At 49.2% G+C, this 19,600-nt stretch overlaps 1 protein-coding gene across 5 annotated transcripts in view; it reads left to right on the top strand.

Annotated features, from left to right (window-relative positions):
• The window catches only part of CHCHD5 (coiled-coil-helix-coiled-coil-helix domain containing 5), a 96,827-nt gene extending 78,507 nt beyond the window's left edge, over nt 1–18,320 (top strand). For all 5 annotated transcript variants that reach the window (XM_063931517.1, XM_063931516.1, XM_063931519.1 and 2 more), the window contains exons 4-5: nt 17,633–17,783; nt 17,886–18,320. In XM_063931517.1, coding sequence (XP_063787587.1) covers nt 17,633–17,783 — 151 coding nt within the window. In that variant the 3' untranslated portion in view covers nt 17,886–18,320. The remainder of the gene's footprint in view (nt 1–17,632; nt 17,784–17,885) is intronic.
• Nucleotides 18,321–19,600: the final 1,280 nt, after the last annotated feature.

Here is a 19,600-nt window from a genome sequence, read left to right as displayed (position 1 = left end):
CAATTGCCTCAGCATAAATAGTGCTGCTGCAGCGTGGTCTGATACCCTGTCAGATAATATTAATACCCTAGACAGGGATAATATTTGCTAACATAGAGCATTTTAAAGACGTCATCTTATATATGAGGGATGCACAGAGGGATATTTGCCGGCTGGCATCCAGAATTAATGCAATGTCCATTCTGCCAGGAGGGTATTAGAGACCCGACAGTGGACAGGTGATGCTGACTTTAAAAGGCACATGGAAATTCTGCCTTATAAGGGTGAGGAATTGTTTGGAGATGGTCTCTGGGACCTCGTATCCACAGCAACAGCTGGGAAGAAAAATTTTTTACCTCAGGTTTCCTCACAGCCTAAGAAAGCACCGTATTTTCAGGTACAGTCCTTTCGGCTTCAGAAAAGCAAGCGGGTCAAAGGCGCTTCCTTTCTGCACAGAGACAAGGGAAGAAGGAAAAAGCTGCACCAGACAGCCAGTTCCCAGGATCAAAAATCTTCCCCCGTTTCCTCTGAGTCCACCGCATGACGCTGGGGCTCCACAGGTGGAGACAGGTGCGGTGGGGGCGCGTCACGGGAACTTCAGGGACCAGTGGGCTTGCCCACAGACGGATCCCTAGGTTCTGCAAGTAGTATCACAGGAATACAAGCTGGAGTTCGAGGCGACTCCCCCTCGCCGTTACCTCACATCAGCCTTGCCTGCTGCCCTCGGAGAAAGGGAGGTAGTACTGGCGGCAATTCACAAGCTGTACTTCCAGCCGGTGAAATCAAGGTACCCCTCCTTCAACAAGGCCGGGGTTACTATTCCAAAATGTTTGTGGTACCGAAACCAGACGGTTCGGTGAGACCCATTCTAAAATTGAAATCCTTGAACACTTATATACGAAGGTTCAAGTTCAAAATGGAATCGCTCAGGGCGATTATTGCAAGCCTGGAGAATTTCATGGTATCACTGGACATCAAGGATGCTTACCTGCATGTCCCTATTTACCCTCCTTACCAGGATTGTCATTACCAATTCCAGAAAGGTAATGGCAGAAATAATTATCCCGTACTTGGACGATCTCCTTATAAAGGCGAGGTCCAGGGAGTAGTTGTTCGTCGGAGTAGCACTATCTCGGGAAGTGCTACAACAGCACGGCTGGATTCTGAATATTCAAAAGTCGCAGCTGGTTCCTACGACGCGTCTACTGTTCCTGGGTATGGTTCTGGACACAGAACAAGAAAAAAGGGTTTCTCACGGAGGAGAAGTCCAAGGAGTTGTCGTCTCTAGACAGAGACCTCCTAATACAAATACAGGTGTCGGTGCATCAATGCACGCGAGCCCTGGGAAAGATGGTAGCTTCTTACGAAGAAATTCCATTCGCCAGGTCCCATGCAAGGATCTTCCAGTGGGATCTGTTGGACAAGTGGTCCAGGTCGCATCTTCAGATGCATCGGCAGATAACCCTGTCTCCAAGGGCCAGGGTGTCGCTGTTGTGGTGGCTGCAGAGTGCTCATCTTCTAGAGGGCCGCCGATTCGGCATACAGGACTGGGTCCTGGTGACCACGGATGCCAGCCTTCGAGGCTGGGGGGCAGTCACACAGGGAAGAAACTTCCAAGGACTATGGACAAGTCAGGAGACTTCCCTACACAAAAATATTCTGGAACTAAGGGCCATTTACAATGCCCTAAGTCAGGCTAGACCCTGCTTCAACACCGGCCGGTGCTGATCCAGTCAGATAATATCACGGCGGTCGCTCATGTAAACCGACAGGGCGGCACAAGAAGCAGGATGGAGATGGCAGAAGCCACAAGGATTCTCCGATGGGCGGAAAATCATGTGTTAGCACTGTCAGCAGTGTTCATTCCCGGAGTGGATAACTGGGAAGCAGACTTTCTCAGCAGACACGACCTCCACCCGGGAGAGTGGGGACTTCATCCAGAAGTCTTCCAAATGATTGTACACCGTTGGGAAAGTCCACAGGTGGACATGATGGCGTCCCGCCTCAACAAAAAGCTAAAAAGATATTGCGCCAGGTCAAGGGACCCTCAGGCGATAGCTGTGGACGCTCTGGTAACACCGTGGGTGTACCAGTCGGTGTATGTGTTCTCTTCTCTGCCTCTCATACCCAGGGTAATGAGAATAATAAGAAGGAGAGGAGTAAGAACTATACTCATTGTTCTGGATTGGCCAAGAAGAGCTTGGTACCCAGAACTCCAAGAAATGATCTCGGAGGACCCATGGCCTCTGCCGCTCAGACAGGACCTGCTGCAGCAGGGGGCCTGTCTGTTCCAAGACGTACCGCGGCTGCGTTTGACGGCATGGCGGTTGAACGCCGGATCCTGAAGGAAAAGGGCTTTCCGGAAGAAGTTATTCCTACGCTAATTAAAGCTAGAAAAGAAGTGAACGCAAACCATTATCACCGCATATGGCGGAAATATGTTGCGTGCTGTGAGGCCAGGAAGGCCCCAACGGAGGAATTTCAGCTAGGTCGATTTCTGCACTTCCTACAGTCAGGGGTGACTATGGGCCTAAAATTGGTTTCCATTAAGATCCAGATTTCGGCTCTATCGATTTTCTTCCAAAATAGAACTGACTTCACTGCCTGAAGTTCAGACTTTTGTTAAGGGAGTGCTGCATAGTCAGCCCCCGTTTGTGCCTCCAGGGGCACCGTGGGATCTCAACGTGGTGTTGGATTTCCTGAAGTCGCATTGGGTTGAGCCACTTAAATCCGTGGAGCTAAAATACCTCACGTGGAAAGTGGTCATGCTGTTGGCCTTGGCGTCGGCCAGGCGTGTATCAGAATTAGCGGCTTTATCATGCAAAAGCCCTTATCTAATTTTTTTATATGGATAGGGCGGAATTGAGGACTCGTTCCCAATTCCTTTCTAAGGTGGTATCAGTTTTTCATGTGAACCAACCTATTGTGGTGCCTGCGGCTACTTGGGACTTGGAGGATTCCAAGTTACTGGACGTAGTCAGGGCCCTGACAAATATATGTTTCCAGGACGGCTGGAGTCAGGAAAACTGACTCGCTATTTATCCTGTATGCACCCAACAAGCTGGGTGCTCCTGCTTCTAAGCAGACTATTGCTCGCTGGATCTGTAGCACGATTCAACTTGCACATTCTGCGGCTGGACTGCCGCACCCTAAATCTGTAAAAGCCCATTCCACGAGGAAAGTGGGCTCTTCTTGGGCGGCTGCCCGAGGGGTCTCGGTTTTACAAATTTGCCGAGCTGTTACTTGGTCGGGTTCAAACACTTTTGCAAGAGTCTACAAGTTTGATACCCTGGCTGAGGAGGACCTAGAGTTTGCTCATTCGGTGCTGCAGAGTCATCCGCACTCTCCCGCCCGTTTGGGAGCTTTGGTATAATCCCCATGGTCCTTACGGAGTCCCAGCATCCACTTAGGACGTCAGAGAAAATAAGATTTTACTCACCGGTAAATCTATTTCTCGTAGTCCGTAGTGGATGCTGGGCGCCCATCCCAAGTGCGGATTGTCTGCAATACTTGTATATAGTTATTGCCTAACTAAAGGGTTATTGTTGAGCCATCTGTTGAGAGGCTCAGTTATATTTCATACTGTTAACTGGGTATAGTATCACAAGTTATACGGTGTGATTGGTGTGGCTGGTATGAGTCTTACCCGGGATTCAAAATCCTTCCTTATTGTGTCAGCTCTTCCGGGCACAGTATCCTAACTGAGGTCTGGAGGAGGGTCTTAGTGGGAGGAGCCAGTGTACACCAGGTAGTCCTAAAGCTTTCTTTAGTTGTGCCCAGTCTCCTGCGGAGCCGCTATTCCCCATGGTCCTTACGGAGTCCCAGCATCCACTACGGACTACGAGAAATAGATTTACCCGTGAGTAAAATCTTATTTTGAAAAGGCGTGTGTTGGGGCAGCTTTGGAAATAAAGAGGAGAGTGAAAGTGGAGTAAAGTGATAACTGTCATATAAATAACATACCATAGGCCTAGACTGCAGGGACGTGCATCAGAGCCACATTTACACACAATATATGAACCCAAGGGTGCATCTGGGCATTATACACAGGTGCAGCACTATAAACTCCTGGAAATCTGGTGAGTTTTGATCATAGGTGTGTGGAGGAGGACACTGCCTCACCTGCCATAGAATTTTTACTCTAGAGTTTTGGCTATAAAAATCATTAGAATAATACAAAGAAGATATTTCTAACAAGTTCTTTGTATTTTTCATATACTTTACACAGTCAAAACACTGGCACAAACGTTAGTATGACAGGAAAGGCCCTGCCTCACCTGCCTCATGTCACTGGCCTAGAGTATATCATAAATGTAATAATTGTTTATTTGTTTTGTAGGAAGGGGGTGAGCTTACTTTCCATAGCACATTCTTGTAAAATAAAAATGTCCTGCAGCTTATTGTACTACATAGTTACAGTACCGATCGTGTAGGTGTCTGGTACTTGTTGGGCCCTGGGGAGGTGCAGTTCCCTGGCAGCCTGGCACCTCCTCTTGGCGGCCTCACCCCATGAGCAGTAACCCAGCAAAAGAAGCAGACTTAGCAGCAGCTCCTTCTCTTTCCTTATCTGTATAGCCGACGCCGTAATCCCAACACTACTTGGAATGCCGTAGCTGGGATCCTGACATTGATCATTATCCCAGCGCCTAACGGTGGAGAGGTAGGTTTAGGCTGCCAGGCAAGGGTTAGTGTTAGGCTGTGGGGGATGGGGGGGTTGGGGTTAGGCTGCGGAGAGGGGGACTTAGGGTTAGGCTGTGGGGAGGGGGATTCAGGGTTACGCACCCCCGGGGGAGCGTTAGGGTTAGGCTGCGGGGAGCGGGATTTAGGGTCAGGCACTCCCAGGGAGGATTAGGGTTAGGCTGCAGGGGAGGGAGGGTTAGGTTTAGGCTGCGGGAACAGGTGATTAGGGTTAGGCACCATCTGGGAGGGTTAGGGTTAGGCTGCGGGGAGCGGGATTTAGGGTCAGGCACTCCCAGGGAGGATTAGGGTTAGGCTGCAGGGGAGGGAGGGTTAGGTTTAGGCTGCGGGAACAGGTGATTAGGGTTAGGCACCATCTGGGAGGGTTAGGGTTAGGCTGCGGGTTGATATTAGGATCAGACTGCAGAAAAGAAGGTTTAGGGGGTTTGGGGATTAGAGATTGTATATCACCTACTACATGTCGGGATCCTAAGCATCGGGGTGCGGCTGTCGGTAGTATGATTGCCAGCATCCCAAGCGCCGGGATCCCGATACCTGTTGTGGACAGAAGGGATCAGCCAGACACCAACATGATGGCGTCTTTAATGTTACTTGTAAATCTGTGTTTCTCTAACGTCCTAGTGGATGCTGGGGACTCCGTAAGGACCATGGGGAATAGACGGGCTCCGCAGGAGACTGGGCACTCTAAAGAAAGATTCAGTACTATCTGGTGTGCACTGGCTCCTCCCTCTATGCCCCTCCTCCAGACCTCAGTTAGAATCTGTGCCCGGCCAGAGCTGGGTGCTCCTAGTGGGCTCTCCTGAGCTTGCTAGAAAAGAAAGTATTTTGTCAGGTTTTTTATTTTCAGAGAGCTTCTGCTGGCAACAGACTCTCTGCTACGTGGGACTGAGGGGAGAGAAGCAAACCTACTAACTGTGGCTAGGTTGCGCTTCTTAGGCTACTGGACACCATTAGCTCCAGAGGGATCGAACACAGGAACCTAACTTTGATCGTCCGTTCCCGGAGCCGCGCCGCCGTCCCCCTCACAGAGCCAGAAGTACAGAAGCATGAAGACATTGAAATCGGCGGCAGAAGACTCCTGTCTTCACTAAAGGTAGCGCACAGCACTGCAGCTGTGCGCCATTGCTCCCACAGCACACCCGCACACTCCGGTCACTGTAGGGTGCAGGGCGCAGGGGGGGGGCGCCCTGGGCAGCAATTAAGATACCTGATGGCAAAAGTACACATATATACAGTCAGGCACTGTATATATTTGCGAGCCCCCGCCATTTTTACACATAAGACGCAGGACAGAAGCCCGCCACTGAGGGGGCGAGGCCTTCTTCCTCAGCACACCAGCGCCATTTTCTCTTCACAGCTCCGCTGGAAGGACGCTCCCCAGGCTCTCCCCTGCAGTATACAGGTGCATTAGAGGGTAAAAAAGAGAGGGGGGACACATAAATTTAGGCGCAGATATATATTTATAAAAACAGCAGCTACCGGCTAAACACTAAAGTACTGTGTAATTCCTGGGTTATATAGCGCTGGGGGTGTGTGCTGGCATACTCTCTCTCTGTCTCTCTGTCTCCCCAAAAGCCTTTGTGGGGTCCTGTCCTCAGTCAGAGCATTCCCTGTATGTGTGCGGTGTGTCGGTACGCCTGTGTCGACATGTTTGAGGAAGGATATGTGGAGGCAGAACAAGTGCAAACAGATGTGTTGTCGCCCCCGACGGGGCCGACACCGGATTGGATGGATATGTGGAAGGTGTTAAATGATAATGTAAGCTCCGTACATAACAGATTGGATAAAGCTGTAGCCGTGGGACAGTCGGGGTCTCAACCCATGCCTGCTCCCACAGCGCAGAGGCCGTCAGGGTCTCAAAAGCGCCCAATATCCCAGTTAGTTGACACAGATGTCGACACGGAATCTGATTCCAGTGTCGACGACGATGATGCAAAGTTGCAGCCTAAAATGACTAAGGCTATCCGCTACATGATTGTGGCAATGAAGGATGTATTACACATTTCTCTAACGTCCTAGTGGATGCTGGGGACTCCGTCAGGACCATGGGGGATAGCGGCTCCGCAGGAGACAGGGCACAAAAGCAAGCTTTTAGGATCACATGGTGTGTACTGGCTCCTCCCCCTATGACCCTCCTCCAAGCCTAAGTTAGGTTTTTGTGCCCGGCCGAGAAGGGTGCAATCTAGGTGGCTCTCTTAAAGAGTTGCTTAGAAAAAGTTTTTAGGTTCTTTATTTTCAGTGAGTCCTGCTGGCAACAGGCTCACTGCATCGAGGGACTTAGGGGAGAGATTTTCAACTCACCTGCGTGCAGGATGGATTGGATTCTTAGGCTACTGGACATAGCTCCAGAGGGAGTCGGAACACAGGGCTCGCCCTGGGGTTCGTCCCGGAGCCGCGCCGCCGACCCCCCTTGCAGATGCTGAAGATGAAGAGGTCCGGAACCAGGCGACAGAAGACTCTCAGTCTTCATCAGGTAGCGCACAGCACTGCAGCTGTGCGCCATTGTTGTCAGCACACTTCACACAGCGGTCACGGAGGGTGCAGGGCGCTGGGGGGGGGCGCCCTGGGCAGCAATGTATAATACCTGTATGGCGAAAAATACATCACATATAGCCCTTGAGGCTATATGGATGTATTTAACCCCTGCCAGATATCTAAAACTCCGGAGAAGAAGCCCGCCGAAAAGGGGGCGGGGCCTATTCTCCTCAGCACACAGCGCCATTTTCCCTCACAGAAAGGCTGGTGGGAAGGCTCCCATGATCTCCCCTGCACTGCACTACAGAAACAGGGTTAAAACAGAGAGGGGGGGGGCACTGATTTGGCGATATGTATATATATTAAAATGCTATAAAAGGAACACTTATATAAAGGTTGTCCCTGGATAATTATAGCGTTTTGGTGTGTGCTGGCAAACTCTCCCTCTGTCTCCCCAAAGGGCTAGTGGGTCCTGTCCTCTATCAGAGCATTCCCTATGTGTGTGCTGTATGTCGGTACGTGTGTGTCGACATGTATGAGGAAAATATTGGTGAGGAGGCGGAGCAAATTGCCTGTAATGGTGATGTCACTCTCTAGGGAGTCGACACCGGAATGGATGGCTTATTTATGGAAATTACGTGACAATGTCAACACGCTGCAAGCCGGTTGACGACATGAGAGGGCCGGCGAACAAATTAGTATCTGTCCAGGCGTCTCAAACACCGTCAGGGGCTGTAAAATGCCCATTTACCTCAGTCGGTCGACACAGACCCAGACACGGACACTGATTTCAGTGTCGACGGTGAAGAAACAAACGTATTTTCTTTTAGGGCCACACGTTAAGGGCAATGAAGGAGGTGTTACATATTTCTGATACTCCAAGTACCACAAAAAAGGGTATTATGTGTGAGGTGAAAAAGCTACCTGTAGTTTTTCCTGAATCAGATAAATTAAATGAAGTGTGTGATGATGCGTGGGTTTCCCCCGATAGAAAATTATTGGCGGTATACCCTTTCCCGCCAGAAGTTAAGGCGCGGTGGGAAACACCCCTCAGGGTGGATAAGGCGCTCACACGCTTATCAGAACAAGTGGCGGTACCATCTACGGATAGGGCCGTACTTAAGGAGCCAGCTGATAGGAGGCTGAAAAATATCCTAAAAAGTATACACACACATGCTGGTGTTATACTGCGACCAGCAATCGCCTCAGCCTGGATGTGCAGAGCTGAGGTGGCTTGGTCGGATTCCCTGACTAAAAATATTGATACCTTTGACAGGGACAGTATTTTATTGACTATAGAGCATTTAAAGGATGCATTTCTATATATGCGAGATGCGCAGAGGGATATTTGCACTCTGGCATCAAGAGTAAATGCGATGTCCATATCTGCAAGAAGATGTTTATGGACACGACAGTGGTCAGGTGATGCAGATTCCAAACGGCACAAAGATGTATTGCCGTATAAAGGGGAGGAGTTATTTGGGGTCGGTCCATGGGACCTGGTGGCCAGGGCAACTGCTGGAAAATCCACCGTTTTTTACCCTAAGTCACATCTCTGCAGAAAAAGACACCGTCTTTTCAGCCTCAGTCCTTTCGTCCCTATAAGAGTCATATCTGCCCAGGGATAGAGGAAAGGGAAGAAGACTGCAGCAGGCAGCCCATTCCCAGGAACAGAAGCCCTCCACCGCTTCTACCAAGTTCTCAGCATGACGCTGGGACCGTACAGGACCCCTGGATCCTACAAGTAGTATCCAAGGGGTACAGATTGGAATGTCGAGAGGTTTCCCCCCTCGCAGGTTCCTGTAGTCTGCTGTACCAATGTCTCCCTCCGACAGGGAGGCAGTATTGAAAACAATTCACAAGCTGTATTCCCAGCAGGTGATAATAAAATTACCCCTCCGACAACAAGGAAAGGGGTATTACTCCACACTATATGGTGGTACTGAAGGCTAGGTGAGACCTATTCTAAATCTGAAAAATTTGAACACTTGCAAGGGTTCAAATCCAGATGGAGTCACTCAGAGCAGTGATAGCAAAGAACAAGGGGACTATATGGTGTCCCGGGACATCAGGGATGCTTACCTCCATGTCCCAAAATTTGCCTTTTCTCACCAAGGGTACCTCAGGTTCGTGGTACAGAACTGTCACTATCAGTTTCAAGACGATGCCGTTGGATTGTCCAAGGCACCCCGGGTCCTTACCAAGGTAATGACCGAAAGGAGGATTCGTCTTCAAAGAAAATGGACGACCTCCTGATAAGAACAAGGTCCAGAGAACAGTTGGAGGTCGGAGTAGCACTATCTCAAGTAGTTCTACGACAGCACGGGTGGATTCTAAATATTCCAAAACCGCAGTTGTTCCGACGACACGTCTGCTGGTCCTAGGGATGATTCTGGACACAGTCCAGGAAAAGGTGTTTCTCCCAGAGGAGAAAGCCAGGGAGTTATCCGAGCTAATCGGGATCCTCCTAAAACCAGGAAAAGTGTCAGTGCATCATTGCACAAGAGTCCTGGTAAAAATGGTGGCTTATTACGAAGCGCTTCCATTCGGCAGATTTCACGCAAGAACTCTTCAGTGGGATCTGCTGGACAAATGGTCCGGATCGCATCTTCAGATGCATCAGCGGATAACCCTATATCCAAGGACAAGGGTGTCTCTCCTGTGGTGATTACAGAGTGCTCATCTTCTAGAGGGCCGCAGATTCGGCATTCAGGATTGGATGCTGGTGACCACGGAGGCCAGCCTGAGAGGCTGGGGAGCAGTCACACAAGGAGTGTGATCAAGTCTGGAGAATTCTCTCCACATAAATATACTGGAGCTAAGAGCAAATTTATAATGCTCTAAGCTTAGCAAGACCTCTGCTTCAAGGTCAGCCGGTATTGATCCAGTGGGATAACATCACGGCAGTCGCCCACGTAAACAGAAAGGGCGGCACAAGAAGCAGGAGGGCAGTGGCAAAACTGCAAGGATTTTTCGCTAGGCGGAAAATCATGTGATAGCACTGTCAGCAGTGTTCATTCCGGGAGTGGACGACTGGGAAGCAGACTTCCTCAGCAGGCACGACCTCCACCCGGGAGAGTGGGAACTTCATCGGGAAGTTTTCCGCATGATTGTGAACCGTTGGGAAAGACCAAAGGTGGACATGATGGCGTCCCGCCCGAACAAAAAATGGGACAGGTATTGCGCCCGGTCACGAGACCTTCAGGCGATAGCTGTGGACGTCCTGGTAACACCGTGGGTGTAACAGTCGGTGTATGTGTTCCCTCCTCTGCTTCTCATAACCAAGGTATTGAGAATTATAAGACATAGAGGAGTAAGAACTATACTAGTGGCTCCGGATTGGCCAAGAGGGACTTGGTAACCGGAACTTCAAGAGATGCTCACAGAGGACTAATGGCCTCGGGAGCTAAGAAGGATTTGCTTTCAGCAAGTACCATGTCTGTTCCAAGAGGAACCGTGGCATGGGCCTTTAAGAAAGGACCTGCTCCAGCAGGGACCTTGTCTGTTCCAAGACTTACCGCGACTGCGTTTGACGGCATGGCGGTTTGAACGCCGGATCCTAAGGGAAAAGGCATTCCGGAAGAGGTCATACCTACCCTGGTCAAAGCCAGGAAGGAGGTGACTGCACAACGTTATCACCACATGTGGTAAAAATATGTTGCGTGGGTGAGGCCAGGAAGGCCCCACGAAAAAATTTCAACTAGGTCGATTTCTGCACTTCCTGCAAACAGGAGTGTCTATGAGCCTCAAATTGGGGTCCATTAAGGTTCAAGTTTCGGCCCTATAGATTTTCTTCCAGAAAGAATTGGCTTCAAGTCCTGAAGTCCAGACGTTTGTCAAGGGAGTATTGCATATACAGCCCTTGTGTGCCTCCAGTGGCACCGTGGGATCTCAACGTAGTGTTGGGATTCCTCAAATCATATTGGTTTGAACCACTCAAATCTGTGGATTTGAAATATCTCACATGGAAAGTGACCATGCTGTTGGCCCTGGCCTCGGCCAGGCGATTGTCAAAATTGGCGGCTTTGTCTTACAAAAGCCCATATTTGATTTTCCATTCGGACAGGGCAGAACTGCGGACTCGTCCCCAGTTTCTTCCTAAGGTGGTGTCAGCGTTTCACCTGAAACAACCTATTGTGGTGCCTGCGGCTACTAGGGACTTGGAGGACTCCAAGTTGCTAGACGTTGTCAGGGCCCTGAAAATATATATATATATATATATAATTCCAGGACGGCTGGAGTCAGAAAGTCTGACTTGCTGTTTATATTGTAGGCACCCAAAAAGCTGGGTGCTCCTGCTTCTAAGCAGACTATTGCTCGTTGGATTTGTAGTACAATTCAGCTTGCACATTCTGTGGCAGGCCTGCCACAGCCAAAATCTGTAAATGCCCATTCCACAAGGAAGGTGGGCTCATCTTGGGCGGCTGCCCGAGGGGTCTCGGCTTTACAACTTTGCCGAGCAGCTACTTGGTCAGGGGAAAACACGTTTGCAAAATTCTACAAATTTGATACCCTGGCTGAGGAGGACCTGGAGTTCTCTCATTCGGTGCTGCAGAGTCATCCGCACTCTCCCGCCCGTTTGGGAGCTTTGGTATAATCCCCATGGTCCTGACGGAGTCCCCAGCATCCACTAGGACGTTAGAGAAAATAAGATTTTACTTACCGATAAATCTATTTCTCATAGTCCGTAGTGGATGCTGGGCGCCCATCCCAAGTGCGGATTGTCTGCATTACTTGTACATAGTTATTGTTACAAAAAATCGGGTTATTATTGTTGTGAGCCATCTTTTTTAGAGGCTACTTCATTGTTATCATACTGTTAACTGGGTTCAAATCACAAGTTGTACGGTGTGATTGGTGTGGCTGGTATGAGTCTTACCCGGGATTCAAGATCCTTCCTTATTGTGTACGCTCGTCCGGGCACAGTACCTAACTGAGGCTTGGAGGAGGGTCATAGGGGGAGGAGCCAGTACACACCATGTGATCCTAAAAGCTTGCTTTTGTGCCCTGTCTCCTGCGGAGCCGCTATCCCCCATGGTCCTGACGGAGTCCCCAGCATCCACTACGGACTATGAGAAATAGATTTATCGGTAAGTAAAATCTTATTTTCTGAGGAGAATCCTGTCCCTGACAAGAGGATTTATATGTATGGGGAGAAAAAGCAAGAAGTGACTTCTCCCCCGTCACATGAATTGAATGAATTATGTGAAAAAGCATCGGATTCCCCTGATAGGAAGCAAGTGATTTCCAAAAGATTACTGATGGCGTATCCTTTCCCGCCAACGGACAGGTTACGCTGGGAATCCTCACCCAGGGTAGACAAGGCGTTGACGCGCTTGTCTAAAAAGGTGGCCCTGCCGTCTCAGGATACGGCCGCCCTAAGGGATCATGCGGATAGAAAGCAGGAAGCTATCCTGAAGTCTGTTTACACACATTCTGGTACACTGCTGAGGCCAGCAATTGCTTCGGCTTGGATGTGTAGTGCGGTAGCGGCATGGACGGATACTCTGTCTGAGGAGTTAGATACCCTGGACTGGGACTCTGTTCTGATGACCCTGGCACATATCAAGGACGCGGTCCTATATATGCGGGATGCCCAGAGGGACATTTGCCTGCTGGGCTCTAGAGTAAACGCAATGTCCATTTCTGCCAGGAAGGTCTGATGGACTCGGCAATGGACAGGAGATGCCGACTCTAAAAAACACATGGAGGTTTTACCTTATAAGGGTGAGGAGTTATTTGGGGACGGTCTCTCCGACCTAGTTTCCACAGCTACGGCTGGGAAGTCAAATTTCTTGCCTTATGTCCCTCCACGGCCTAAGAAAGCACCGTATTACCAAATGCAGTCCTTTCGTTCGCAAAAGAGCAAGAAAGTCAGAGGTGCATCTTTTCTTGCCAGAGGCAGGGGTAAAGGAAAAAGGCTGCACCACGCAGCTAGTTCCCAGGAACAAAAGTCCTCCCCGGCTTCCACTAAATCCACCGCATGACGCTGGGGCTCCACAGGCGGAGCCAGGAGCTGTGGGGGCGCGTCTCCGACATTTCAGCCACCAGTGGGTTCGCTCACGGGTGGATCCTTGGGCTATACAAGTTGTGTCTCAGGGATACAAGCTGGAATTCGAGGTGACGCCCCCTCACCGTTACCTAAAATCGGCCTTGCCAGCTTCCCCCAGGGAAAGGGAGGTGGTGCTGGCAGCAATTCACAATCTATACCTCCAGCAGGTGGTTGTAAAGGTTCCTCTCCTTCAACAGGGAAGGGGTTACTATTCCACTATGTTTGTAGTACCGAAACCGGACGGTTCGGTCAGACCCATCTTGAATTTAAAATCCCTGAACATTTATCTGAGGACATTCAAGTTCAAAATGGAATCGCTCAGAGCGGTCATTGCAAGCCTGGAAGAGGGGGATTTTATGGTGTCTCTGGACATCAAGGATGCTTACTTGCATGTCCCTATTTATCCACCTCATCAGGAATACCTCAGATTTGTGGTACAGGACTGTCATTACCAATTCCAGACGTTGCCGTTTGGGCTCTCCACGGCACCGAGAATATTTACCAAGGTAGTGGCAGAAATGATGGTGCTCCTGAGAAAGCGAGGAGTCACAATTATCCCATACTTGGACGATCTCCTAATAAAGGTGAGGTCCAGAGAGCAGTTGTTGATCAGCGTAGCACACTCTCAGGAAGTGTTGCAACAGCACGGCTGGATCCTGAATATCCCCAAATCACAGCTGATTCCTACGACGCGTCTGCCCTTTCTGGGCATGATTCTGGACACGGACCAGAAGAAGGTGTTTCTCCCGGCGGAGAAGGCTCAAGAGCTCGTGACTCTAGTCAGAGGCCTCTTAAAACTGAAACAGGTGTCTGTGCATCACTGCACGCGAGTACTGGGAAAGATGGTGGCCTCATACGAAGCCATTCCCTTCGGCAGGTTCCATGCAAGGATCTTTCAGTGGGATCTGTTGGACAAGTGGTCCGGATCGCATCTTCAGATGCATCGGCTGATCACCCTGTCCCCGAGGGCCAGGGTGTCTCTTCTGTGGTGGCTGCAGAGTGCTCACCTTCTCAAGGGCCGCAGATTCGGCATACAGGACTGGGTCCTGGTGACCACGGATGCGAGCCTCCGAGGATGGGGGGCAGTCACTCAGGGAAGAAACTTCCAAGGGTTGTGGTCAAGTCGGGAGGCTTGTCTGCACATAAATATCCTGGAACTAAGGGCCATATACAACGCCCTGAGTCAAGCGGAGCCTCTGCTTCGCAACCAACCGGTGCTGATTCAGTCAGACAACATCACCGCAGTGGCTCATGTAAACCGCCAGGGCGGCACAAGAAGCAGGGTGGCGATGGCGGAAGCCACCAGGATTCTTCGTTGGGCAGAGAATTACGTGCAAGCACTGTCAGCGGTGTTCATTCCGGGAGTGGACAACTGGGAAGCAGACTTCCTCAGCAGACACGATCTCCACCCGGGAGAGTGGGGACTTCATCAAGAGGTCTTCATGCAGATTGCACAGCGGTGGGAACTGCCACAGGTGGACATGATGGCGTCCCGCCTCAACAAAAAGCTAAAAAGATATTGCGCCAGGTCAAGGGACCCTCAGGCGATAGCTGTGGACGCGCTGGTAACACCATGGGTGTTCCAGTCGGTCTATGTGTTTCCTCCTCTTCCTCTCATACCCAAGGTGCTGAGAATTGTAAGAAAAAGAAGAGTGAGAACAATATTCATTGCTCCGGATTGGCCAAGAAGGACTTGGTACCCGGAACTGCAAGAAATGCTCACAGAGGACCCGTGGCCTCTGCCTCTCAGACAAGACCTGTTACATCAAGGGCCCTGTCTGTTCCAAGACTTACCGCGGCTGCGTTTGACAGCATGGCGGTTGAACGCCGGATCCTAGCGGAAAAGGGCATTCCGGATGAAGTTATTCCTACGCTGATAAAGGCTAGGAAAGATGTGACAGCAAAACATTATCACTGTATATGGCGAAAATATGTTGCTTGGTGTGAGGCCAGGAAGGCCCCTACAGAGGAATTCCAACTGGGTCGATTCCTGCACTTCCTACAGTCAGGAGTGACTATGGACCTAAAATTAGGATCCATAACGGTCCAGATTTCGGCCCTATCCATTTTCTTTCAAAAAGAACTGGCTTCACTGCCTGAGGTTCAGACGTTTGTTAAGGGAGTGCTGCATGTTCAGCCCCCTTTTGTGCCACCAGTGGCACCTTGGGATCTTAACATGGTGTTGGATTTCCTGAAATCCCACTGGTTTGAGCCACTTAAAACTGTGGACCTAAAGTATCTCACGTGGAAAGTGGTCATGCTGTTGGCTTTAGCTTCGGCTAGGCGTGTATCAGAATTGGCGGCTTTGTCATGTAAAAGCCCCTATCTGGTTTTCCATATGGACAGGGCAGAATTGCGGACTCGTCCGCAGTTTCTGCCAAAGGTGGTGTCATCTTTTCATTTGAACCAACCTATTGTGGTGCCTGCGGCTACTCGTGACTTGGAGGACTCCAAGTTGCTGGACGTAGTCCGGGCTTTGAAGATTTATGTATCTAGAACAGCTGGAGTCAGGAAAACTGACTCGCTGTTTATCCTGTATGCATCCAACAAGCTGGGTGCTCCTGCTTCAAAGCAGACTATTGCTCGCTGGATCTGTAACACGATTCAGCAGGTTCATTCTGCGGCGGGATTGCCGCAGCCGAAATTGGTGAAAGCCCATTCCACAAGGAAAGTGGGCTCATCTTGGGCGGCTGCCCGAGGGGTCTCGGCATTACAGCTTTGCCGAGCTGCTACTTGGTCGGGTTCAAACACATTTGCAAAATTCTATAAGTTTGATACCCTGGCTGAGGAGGACCTTGTGTTTGCCCATTCGGTGCTGCAGAGTCATCCGCACTCTCCCGCCCGTTTGGGAGCTTTGGTATAATCCCCATGGTCCTTACGGAGTCCCCAGCATCCACTAGGACGTTAGAGAAAATAAGAATTTACTCACCGGTAATTCTATTTCTCGTAGTCCGTAGTGGATGCTGGGCGCCCGTCCCAAGTGCGGACTCTCTGCAATACGTGTATATAGTTATTGCTTAACAAAGGGTTATGTTTATGTGGCATCGGTTGAGTGTTGCTCAGTTGTTGTTCATACTGTTAACTGGGTATGTTTATCACAAGTTGTACAGTGTGATTGGTGTGGCTGGTTTGAGTCTTACCCTGGATTTCAAAATCCTTTCCTTATAATGTCAGCTCTTCCGGGCACAGTTTCCTTAACTGAGGTCTGGAGGAGGGTGATAGTGGGAGGAGCCAGTGCACACCAGATAGTACTGAATCTTTCTTTAGAGTGCCCAGTCTCCTGCGGAGCCCGTCTATTCCCCATGGTCCTTACGGAGTCCCCAGCATCCACTACGGACTACGAGAAATAGAATTACTGGTGAGTAAATTCTTATTTTCTCCCAATCACTGACAGTATGCTGCCTTCCTGCTTCCAACGTCACAGGACCCATTTGTGCACATGCAGAACGGGTCCTGCATGATAGTACACGTACCACTGCACCTAAATAACCCCCCTCCACAACTTTTTTTTTTTTTTTTTTCAGAGAAGATGGTGGTTTCCTGGCTCTTTGGGACTTAATGGAGTTAAATTAAATAACAGAGTCCCTGTTTGATATGGGTTATAGAGGAGAGAGGAGCATAAGCATTGAGAATAATGGAGGAGCCTGCATACTCAGATGACATTGTACATGTGAATTCAGAGAGGATGTAAGCTCTCACGGTCAGGGAACCTGTCTCTCATGTACTCTTCCTTGCCTCACTTTTGCCATTGATTTCCATAATTCTGCAAGGCGCTGCTGACCCTTTGTATCGCCTTATAAATAAGTCAATTATAATAATTGGGGAGGGGGGTGCGCTATTGTTTCCATTGTTAAGTAAATTAATGTCTTGCACAAATTTGTTTTCATTTAAATTTAATGTGTGCTATAGCTGTGACGTGAGATTAGTTTTCAAATAGAAGTGTTGTAGATTTTTTTTTTGTTTTGTGTGTGAGTAAAGGTGCATACACACTTGCCGAGAAAGTAAACAACGTCTCTCATTTTCACCCTTCCGGAGCAACGTTGTTTACTTTCTCTGCAAATGTGTATGCCGAAGAGCGTGCGCGGGTCGTTAACGACCCTCGCTGTCGGCCGTGCATGCAGCTCAATTTGGACTGTCATCCAAGAGCTGCTTGCACGGCCTGGCCTCGGCGTGATGTCATTAAGCGATATGGTCATCATATCGCTCAGTGTGTATGCACTGCCGCCACCCGCCCAGCGCGGGAGGGGAAACACTAGGCAACGTCGCTCATAGAGCACATCGCCTAGTGTGTACCCACCATAAGTATATTTTTGTATCTTTTATTACTAGTGACGTCACAGAGTGACAAAGATAGCTATATGTTTCACACCTGCTTATACATGCATTGACGCTCTCCTGGTATACGTGTTGCACTTTCCTGTTTTGCAGTCCCGTCATACAGAAGATCCGCACTCAGTGCCTTGAACCATTTGCAGCTTTTGAGCAGTGCCTGAAACAGAACCAGACAGCGGTAGAAAACTGCTCTAAACATGTGACTGAATTCCTGCAGTGTGCAGAGAGTGTTAAAGTCGCTAATTAGGTAACATGTTAACACTACATGCGGGCATACACATACATCTTACCTTTATCTTTACTTCAGTATCCTATTCTGTCTTAGTAACACAGCTTTGTATCTTCACAGAGAATGGATGTCCCCCGTACAACACGGAATTTGCGGCAAAGAATCTCCTAAATACAGTAATCATCCACCATGGAGTACAGACCAACAGACCAGCATCACTGTTACTATGCATCATTTAAAAGGGAGATAAACATACATCTGAAATATTTTTGCTAAAGGAAAGATGTTTACCCTACTTCATAACTAGTAGAACCGAGGTGATTACATGCCTGCAGTGCTAGAGACGACCTCTCCCACCCACAGACTATTACCCTTTAGTGCTGGTTGCTGTCCAATGGGGATAAAGCTCATGGTGCCAATTTCTGTCATGTAAATTTTTCTGTTTCTCTTGTCCTTGATATGGCTTGAGAAAGTTGTTTCCTTCTGAAATGTTGCCTGTGACTCTGCTTTTTATTATTGCATGTTTAAAGGTTGGACTTTCACCTGCTTTTGGAATGCTGCTGGTTTGTCTTTTTTCTTGGATGTTACAAAAGTATTACCACCCTCATTTCTATACTAATTCATGTGGCGCATGGGGATTGGGAATCTCTGGGAACATAAGGTGTCTGCCTAGTCACTGTCGACCAATAATGGTCAACCTAATGACTGTCAACCTAGTTACTGTCTACCCAATGATCCACACCGCCTTGCACACAATATGGGAGGGGTAACAGCTGACATGGGCCCACTTCTGCAGCAGCCCTATGTGGGCTGTTTTTCTCCATGATCCGGTTTTATAAATATTTTTGTTAATTGCAATCTATAAACGAATACATTTTAGCAGTATAGTATTTCCTACCACTGTATAATCTTTGAGTTGTTCTGTGTTATGGAAACAAAATACAGTAGCCAGTAGTAAAGTAATCAATAAGAAATACATTTATTAAATGTCTGACCTACTGTACTTCTGACTGTCAGGGATAGATTTACTATAAAAGACAAGTGGTGGTGTTGTCGATAGTAACCAATCAGATTCTAGCATTTTCTAGAATGAAATACAGTAATGATAAATCTGATTGGTTGTTATCTGGGAACTTTGGTACATCCCCATGATACTAATGATGGACCCCAGCATCCTCAAAGACGTAAGAGAAAATAGGATTTTGGTTACCTACTGGTAAATCCTTTTCTCTGACGTCCTAGTGGATGCTGGGAACTCCGTAAGGACCATGGGGAATAGCGGCTCCGCAGGAGACTGGGCACAAAAGTAAAAGCTTTGGGACTACCTGGTGTGCACTGGCTCCTCCCCCTATGACCCTCCTCCAAGCCTCAGTTAGATTTTTGTGCCCGAACGAGAAGGGTGCATACTAGGTGGCTCTCCTGAGCTGCTTAGAGTAAAAGTTTAAAGTAGGTTTTTTATTTTCAGTGAGTCCTGCTGGCAACAGGCTCACTGCACCGAGGGACTAAGGGGAGAAGAAGCGAACTCACCTGCGTGCAGAGTGGATTGGGCTTCTTAGGCTACTGGACATTAGCTCCAGAGGGACGATCACAGGCCCAGCCATGGATGGGTCCCAGAGCCGCGCCGCCGGCCCCCTTACAGAGCCAGAAGACAGAAGAGGTCCGGAAAATCGGCGGCAGAAGACGTCCTGTCTTCAATAAGGTAGCGCACAGCACCGCAGCTGTGCGCCATTGCTCTCAGCACACTTCACACTCCGGTCACTGAGGGTGCAGGGCGCTGGGGGGGGCGCCCTGAGACGCAATAAAAACACCTTAGATGGCTAAAAATACATCACATA

This window comes from Pseudophryne corroboree, chromosome 6 (assembly GCF_028390025.1).
Source record: "Pseudophryne corroboree isolate aPseCor3 chromosome 6, aPseCor3.hap2, whole genome shotgun sequence".
Lineage (NCBI taxonomy): Eukaryota > Metazoa > Chordata > Amphibia > Anura > Myobatrachidae > Pseudophryne > Pseudophryne corroboree.
The sequence above is the reverse complement of the archived record's forward strand: the minus strand, read 5'-3'. Positions and strand labels throughout refer to the sequence as shown.